This window comes from Oreochromis aureus, linkage group 3 (genome assembly GCF_013358895.1).
Source record: "Oreochromis aureus strain Israel breed Guangdong linkage group 3, ZZ_aureus, whole genome shotgun sequence".
Lineage (NCBI taxonomy): Eukaryota > Metazoa > Chordata > Actinopteri > Cichliformes > Cichlidae > Oreochromis > Oreochromis aureus.
In genome coordinates this window covers 52,097,463-52,105,447 of record NC_052944.1, presented here as the reverse complement: position 1 = coordinate 52,105,447, position 7,985 = coordinate 52,097,463, and the positions used below count along the sequence as shown (strand labels likewise).

General features: G+C 36.4%; 1 protein-coding gene across 1 annotated transcript; it reads right to left on the bottom strand.

Moving 5' to 3' along the window:
- Nucleotides 1–331: 331 nt before the first annotated feature.
- Nucleotides 332–7,107, bottom strand: LOC116321508 (butyrophilin subfamily 3 member A2-like). The gene is made up of 6 exons (XM_039608176.1): nt 6,873–7,107; nt 6,459–6,574; nt 5,923–6,261; nt 1,787–2,074; nt 1,587–1,691; nt 332–1,447 (listed from the first exon to the last, which is right to left on the bottom strand). Exons 2-6 carry the CDS (start codon nt 6,553–6,555, stop codon nt 864–866), a joined length of 1,413 nt encoding a protein of 470 aa, XP_039464110.1. The 5' UTR covers nt 6,556–6,574; nt 6,873–7,107; the 3' UTR covers nt 332–863.
- Nucleotides 7,108–7,985: the final 878 nt, after the last annotated feature.

Sequence of the window (7,985 nt, the reverse complement as noted above, 5' to 3'; positions counted from 1 at the left end):
GGTGACTTCATGGTTTGAAGACAGGTAAAAATACTGTGGGCTACATTTTGTTCATATTGTGGTTGCTCAGCAAACGTTGGGTTTCATTTACCTGCTATATTATATAAAAAAAGGTCTTGACAAAAACTATGACATGATTGATCAAATAAACAATTAAAGCAAAAGACCTTGATTTCTGAAAACATATTGTAACATCAGGCCATGCAGTAGAACGACACAGTGAAGGGACACAGCACCTCCACCCTTAGTGACTCGTTTGTGTACGTAATTGGTACATTGCGATAAAGTGTTATCGTATATTCTTCACAGAAAATGAGTCAAGGGCAAGGAATCTGAGGTTGAAATAACAAGAAGTTGCATGACCTTTCTTTTGATAATCACTTAAAATGGGACCCTTTCTTCAATAAGTTATATGAATTTATTTTTTCAAGCTTAAGTCATCAGGACACATTTGAATAATCAAGATATAACAAATTTAAAAAGTGAGTACATCTGTAGTTTTACACGGAACCATTAATTTGAATTTGTAAAATTCTCACATACACAACTATAAGTAACCAATGTCACACTGAAATGTACAACACAACATTTATAAAAAACAACATGGAAAAACCATCAAAAAGCATTAAAAGACTAAAAGTCATCAACATTCACACTATTTGTACACACATTCACAAGAACAATATTTTAACTGCCTTTTCATATTATCACAATTTAATTTATCCCACTTCTAGCTATTCTTCTGTGCTATTCTTCCAAACCAGGTCATCTTCCTCACTAACTGTATTCAAATCCCAAATGAAAATATATATATCTTCTCACAGTCCTTTTAAATTTCAGACTTTTTTAATTTACAGTGTCAGTTACACTACTGTGTCATTTAAACAATTTTTTTGGCCCCGCCTAATAATTTTGACATTTCTATTATTTTTGCGCAGATTCTTAAACTTGGATTGGATCTCATTTCTCTTACTCTCTATCTCCTCCATTTGTCTTTTTATTTGCACTAAGTTTTTCTCCAATTCTTCTTTCTGTTGTGTCGTTCTAGAAGCCTCCTTATTTATATACTTTATTAGCTTGTCTGTATTAAGTCCAAACTTTTGATTATTTTGTTTTACCTTATCTATTTCCCCTTTGACATCGATCATGATTTCTTTTAGTTTTAAGTATCCCTTTGCTTTATCTCCCTTTACTGCAGGATCATTTTCAACTAATCTAATCTTCTCCTCATTCTCCGTAGCCAGTCTTTCTGCCTCCTTTGTTTGGCTGATAAATTGTTCTTTCTGCTCCTTTATTTGAGTCAAAATCTCCTTTAGAACATCAGTCATCTTCTGTACTGCATTATTTTGTTTTTCCACACACGCTTTTAACTCTTCATCAAGTTTTCCATTTTTGTTGCCCAAATCTTCCAGGAAAGACTGACATTCTGTGGTAGGAGCTTTCATCTCTGTGGGAAAAAAAAAACAAATTAAAATTAAACATATCCATTTTTTTTTTTTTACATGTATTTAGTTCAAAATAGCACAGTTTCTCAGACTTTGACATGAAATGAATGTATAAATAAATCAAATATGTTATTGACTCACTGTTTTTCCACATAAAAATAGCGACTGCAAGAACAAATATGAGGCAGAAAATCACATTAAAGGTGACAGGAACAACACAGCTTGCTGGAGCCATGAAGAAATCATCTGAAACAATAGAAACACGCATATTTTAAAAGCACAACAATCCTTCATTTCCTTTAACAGGATTTTATTTATTTAATTAAATGTTTTTCTTCTACCTGGAACATATATGTGTGTCTCTCTGCTCTGGTTGATGTTTTTCTGTTGGACTCTGCAGGTGATGTTGTTGTTTTGTCTCTTTTCTACAGTTACTCTGCTGCTGACAGTATAGAGGTCATCAGGACCTCTGAGTGCTTCCGTAGGTCCAGCAGAGAGGAGGTTTCCATCACCATCCATCCATATTACTTCAGGCTCTGGATACCAGCCTGCAGACTTACAGTCCAGCATCACTCCACTGCTTGCTTTATCGAGTCCTGCTAACTTGGCACTGGGTTGGGAGGAAGCACCTGATGACAAAAAGAAAAAAGAGTTATTTCATCAATGACTCATCCGATACTTAAACTAAATGAATGATTTTTCTATAAATCGATATTTACAGAAATAATCTCTTACAGGTGGCACATGTTGGTAGCATTTAAAAAGTACATATTTAAACCTTTGTGTAACCACATAGTTAAACTAAAATACTTTTACCTCAAGAAAATGATCATCCTCATCATGTATTGTCAACATTGTTTTTGTCTGTATAAATGCTTACTCGTGATTATTTTCATGTTGGCCTGAAATCAAATATCTCCATCTGCTGTTACTGCAGCCTATTGCAACTTCTGCATGACAGTACATTTCAAGTTTTGGAGAGGCAAACTGTGAAATGGACATGGTGGATTGGCATGTCTATTACACACTCTATTTTGCTGTGATACTGGGCTGAAGTACTGTCCCTAGTAGTGGTGCAACGGATCAAAAATCTCACGGTTCGGATCGGATCACGGTTTTAAAGTCACGGATCGGATCAATTTTCGGATCAGCAAAAATAGAAAAAAAAGACAAAAATTCCACTCGCCATTTACTTATTTAAGTATTTTTTGCCTATTAAAATCATTGAACTGAAGACTGATTCCACGCACTTATATAAAAACAAATTAAGGTGCAATATGGACATTATGGACCATTATTCTATTTATCCCTTTTGTTTTCTCTGCATTTATAAATGTGTATATTTGGCATATTTCTGTAACTTCTGTCGGTGCTACTGGAAACTGAATTTCAGTTTGAACCCACCCGAGGGATAAATAAAGTTTCATCTAATCTAATGTAATCTATAGGGCAGTGCAGGGCTTTGTATCTACCACTCCGCTGTGATATGACGAGCGGTCACGGTCACGTGGCTTTCCGTAGCGCTGGAGCTCCACCCATTTGTAGTTTGAGCAACAGAAGATGCCTGGGACAGTTCAGCCATAACTTTAAACTTTTCCTGCTCATACATGCTTGGAAGGATCTTGTCACTGAAGTGGACGCGCAACGAGATATCATAGCGTGGCTCAAGCACGTTCATCACAGTTTAAACCCCTTGTTTTGCACAACAGACGACGGCCTCCTGTCTGCAGCTAAACACCACATTAGCTTTTGTAATAGCTTTAGCCCGGTCGGACTGGGCAGTAAAGGGCTGCTTAAATGCCGCAAACTCCTCTGCTCCTCACTTGGACCGCTAGCGCTGACCATAACTACCGCTTGACAGACTGACCGCGCGCACCATACGCATACTTTTTTTTTTCTTTTTCGAATCTTCGGATCACGTGCGTACCGAACCGTGGAGTGGGATCGATTCGGATTTCGGATCAACCGTGATCCGTTGCACCACTAGTCCCTAGTGTATTAATGTGTACATTTGCCTGACAAGTGAAACTCTGGTTGATGTCCCGTTTTGATCCAAGTCCCTGTTTGATCCAATGGAGGCATAAATCTCTTTGGGACTGCATCAACAAAGGCCTCTGGTATAAAAATCAGCCAAATCAAACATGTGGAACACTATTGACCCCTTCTGATAAGGGAACTGTAGTTGAAAGCACTTGTTTCAAATTTATTTGTTTATTTTTTTGTTTTGTTTTGAATCATAAATTGTAAAGCCCACATTAGTTGGTTAGAGGGGTTTGTCAGTCAGGACGTTGTGATTCATGTCTATTTTGTGTTACACTCTATGTTGCTGTGTACTCACGGACTGCTTTGTTTATTTATTTATTTCTTACTCACTAACTCACTAACTTTAACATTTAGTTGCTGGTTTAAGCACTAAAACTCTTAGGCAATAAAATATGTTGTTGGTTTGAGCTAGAAAGAACCGTTAAAAACAATGACGCAGTACAACAACCTCTATATCAAATAATGTTCTTAATGTTCTTAATTGTTCTTAATGTGACCCCATTTTTATGTTCATAATCATAGTGTTTTTAATTCTTACTGTCAGTTAAAGTACTGTATCATTCCTTTTAATATTTTTAATTACTTTGTTTTTTATTCTTACTGCTTTTATTTATTTATTTTACTGCATGTTAATTTGCTGTGCATCACTTTGGTCCATGTCTCCGATAAACTGCCTTAACTTTGGGTGCCAATCTACAGACTTTAAACTAGCGATTAAAATGCTGACAGTAAACATGTCAGTCCAGATGGATGCCAGCTGTTACCACATTACTTTATGATACTTAAGAGAACAGGAAAGGGAAATGGATTTTAAAGTGAGGAGTCGAATCACCATTTTAAATTGTGTTTTTAAAAACATTCTGAAAATCATTTTTTAATGTGGAATTTCAAAATGAATTTGCAAATGCAGAATTTATTCTACTGCTAAGATTTCAGAAAAGGTTGTGGCTAAGCAGCTCATAGCTGTTCTAGATGAATACAGCATTCTGGATAAATTCCAATCTGGCTTTCGTAGAGCTCACTCTACTGAAACTACACTTCTTAGAGTCTCCAACGACATTTTGATGACATGTGATGCAGGAGAATGCTCCGTTCTGTTGATGTTGGACCTGACCTCTGCCTTTGATACTGTGGACCATCATATTCTGCTAGATAGGGTGACACACTGGGTGGGTATATCAGGGGCTTCTTTGGACTGGTTTGAATCCTATTTGCATGAACGATCCTTTTCTGTGGCTACCTCTAAGTACAGTTCCTCTTCTACTTTTCTTGCCTATCAGTTTTGGGGCCTTTATTGTTCTTGCTGTATTTACTTCCTCTTCAACACTTATTGAGCACTTTTAAGGACATTTCGTATCACTGCTATGCAGATGATGTTCAGTTATATATCTCCTTTAAGCCCCATGATGTTACCAAGCTACAGATTTTGCTTAAGTGCATAGACTCCACTAGATGTTGGATGGCTGGAAACTTTCTTCAACTAAATTAGGAGAAGACTGAAGTTCTTGTTTGTGCTCCTAAAAATTTTGTACCTAGTGTTATGGAAAACTTGGGTCCACTTGCTACATTTGCAAAACTGTCTATCAGGAGCCTTGATGTTAGTATTGACTCAACTCTGACTTTGGATTCCCATGTAAAATCTCTGGTTCGCTCCTGTTTTTATCACTTGAGAAACATTGCTAAGCTGAGTCCCATTGCATCGTGCTCCGAATTAGAAATTGTCATTCATGCATTTGTTTCATCTCGTCTGGATTACTGTAATTCTTTGTTTACTTGTTCATGTAAAGCCTCTTTGGAGCATCTGCAAGTTGTTCAGAATGCTGCTGCAAAGCGTCTGACCAAGTCCTCCAAGTTTTCGCATGTCACACCCCTGCTGATTCAGCTCCACTGGCTCCCCGTTAAATTCAGAATCCAGTTTAAGGTTTTGACCTTGACTTTCAGGGCTCTGCATGGACTAGCACCAACATATATAAGTGAACTTTTACATCCATACATTCCCAGCAGGTCCCTGAGGTCATGTGACCAGGGCTTGCTGGCTGTCCAACACACGAGGCTGAAAACAAAAGGCGACAAAGCTTTTGTAACTCTGGCCCCCAGATTGTGGAACTCTCTCCCTTTGAGCCTGAGATCTGTGGACTCAGTGGTCGCTTTTAAAAAACAGCTAAAAACTCATCTTTTTAAACTTGCTTGATTTTTATTTTTAGGTTTTAGCTTCTGTGAAGCACTTCATGATTTTTATCTTGAAAGGTGCTATATAAATAACGTTTTACTTACTTTACTTACAATTCATTATTTAAGCACAGAATTATTAATTTTGATGTGTGTGGCCCTTGTGGTCCTCCATATAAAGCTAGTCTGTGATTGCAATAATACAAATGAACATGAATATAATGTATGAGATAATATAATATAATAATGTAATTTATTTACTTACCAACAAGAAGCTCAACAAAATATTCTTTACTCTGTTGTGGAATGTAACATCTGTATCTTCCACTATCAGAGATTTTCACTTTGGACAGCTTTAGTGAAACATCTCCGTGCTTTAGCTTATCGATGGACAGAGACACTCTTCCCTTGTAGGCTGTGTTTTGGTCAGTCTGAAGTTCCTGTCCATTGTGCCGCACAAACACAAATCTGGGGTTCAGGTCAGGTTTTCCCCACTCGATTGTCATCTGAACAGCATCCACAGGAGGTTCCAGCTGGCACGGCAAAACAACGTCATCACCAGCCACTGCTATTAATGGCTCAGAAGGACTGATCTGTGAATGTCCTGAAAAAAGGAACTATATTTTAAATTAACTTCAAAATGTGCTTGTTGTCCTGTTTAATAAGTCATTTTAGTTGATAAATAAAAATAGTGGGTGGAGTCAGCAGTTATACAGTTTGGCAGTTTTCTTGCTTTCGGTTTCCAAGAATCAAACCTTAACAGTTAAATTGTCTATTTGCTGATATATGTGTAAATGCTACCTATGCAAACGAGTGTCAGGAGAAGTACAATTGCAGTGTGTTGGAAAAGCAAAGTAGTGATTCTTCTGAGCAGAGGTTTAAGAAATAGTCCTTCCATGTTGAATGGTCCTGAGGTTCTAAAAATTCAAAGAATCACATGTATCACATTTTAGCAAATGCTTTTGAATTATTGTTATTCATACCAGAAGACAACACTATTCGAAAATAACAAAGAGTATTCATCTAAACAAAATTAACCATTTCGCAGCATAATCTCTGCAAATATAATTGCAATACCAAGAATAAGAGTTTTACATGTAGTCCTTCTTCCTTTGTTATTAATCATTTGTAAAAAGTCTCAGAATACAATGAAACATAGCACCAACAATTTAACAATCTTTAATTAACTCAATGAAAAAACAAAAATTGAAATACCTGTAGACTTATCAAAACAGCTCTTCTCCCCTCGGTAAGCTACGTTCAGAATCCTCAGGCTGGTTTGTACTTTGATCACGACCACATAAAAAGGGGTGGTGTGTGTACGTGCGTGTATGAAAAAGAGGTAGTGTCTAATTTATGCAGTTCTGCATGGATCCATGGATACTACAGACATATCATTTCTAATTCATCCTTACAATTTGCTAAAGAAAGAAAGCTTTAGACATTCAAAAAGATCATGTGTTGTGGTATAGGTTTTACCAACTACTAATTTTTTTATTGTTTTATTGTTTCAGTAAAAACTGACTGGCTAATATTTAATCCAAGATACTTTTGTACTTTGAACAGACAGTTTTTCATGCACACTATGGACATAAAGGCTTAAATATGCTGTGCATTGAGGTTTTTGTTGTTCAACTGCAATTATAACCTCATAAATTTTCATTGATTTTAATCGTAAACGAACTTGCATTTATATAACACTTTGGCTTTGTCAACTACTGAACAGACATATTGTGTTTTTATTATTATTATTTGATGGAACGCTTTTATTTAAAAAATAAATATCTGGAACAGAATCATGTAGTATGTTAACGTCTCTTAGAACATGGAAAAAACTGCATTTACAGACATGTTGTTTTATTACACTTACAGGTTATATCCCAGTAGCAATGCAGAGTTTCACGCCTTATGTTAAAATCACTACCACTCATATACAGTCAGGTCCACAAATATTGGGACATCGACACAATTCTAACATTTTTGACCCTATGCACCACCACAATGGATTCCAAATGAAACGAACAAGATGTGCTTTAACTGCAGACTGTCAGCTTTTATTTGAGGGTATTTACATCCAAATCAGGTGAACGCTGTAGGAATTACGACATTTCATACATGTAGCTCAAACGATGTGTTCGTAGGGCTGCATTTAACAAGGCACAGGTGGCGCTACAGAGCCATTTCCCAATGCTCATATGTAAAACCATTAAAATACAAAATTTTTCACCAGACCTGGCATGTGTGCAAAATTTCATTTGTTTTTGAGCATGTTAAAGCCCTCAAAAAGGCAATTTATTTCAATGAAAAATAATAATAATGATGATGATA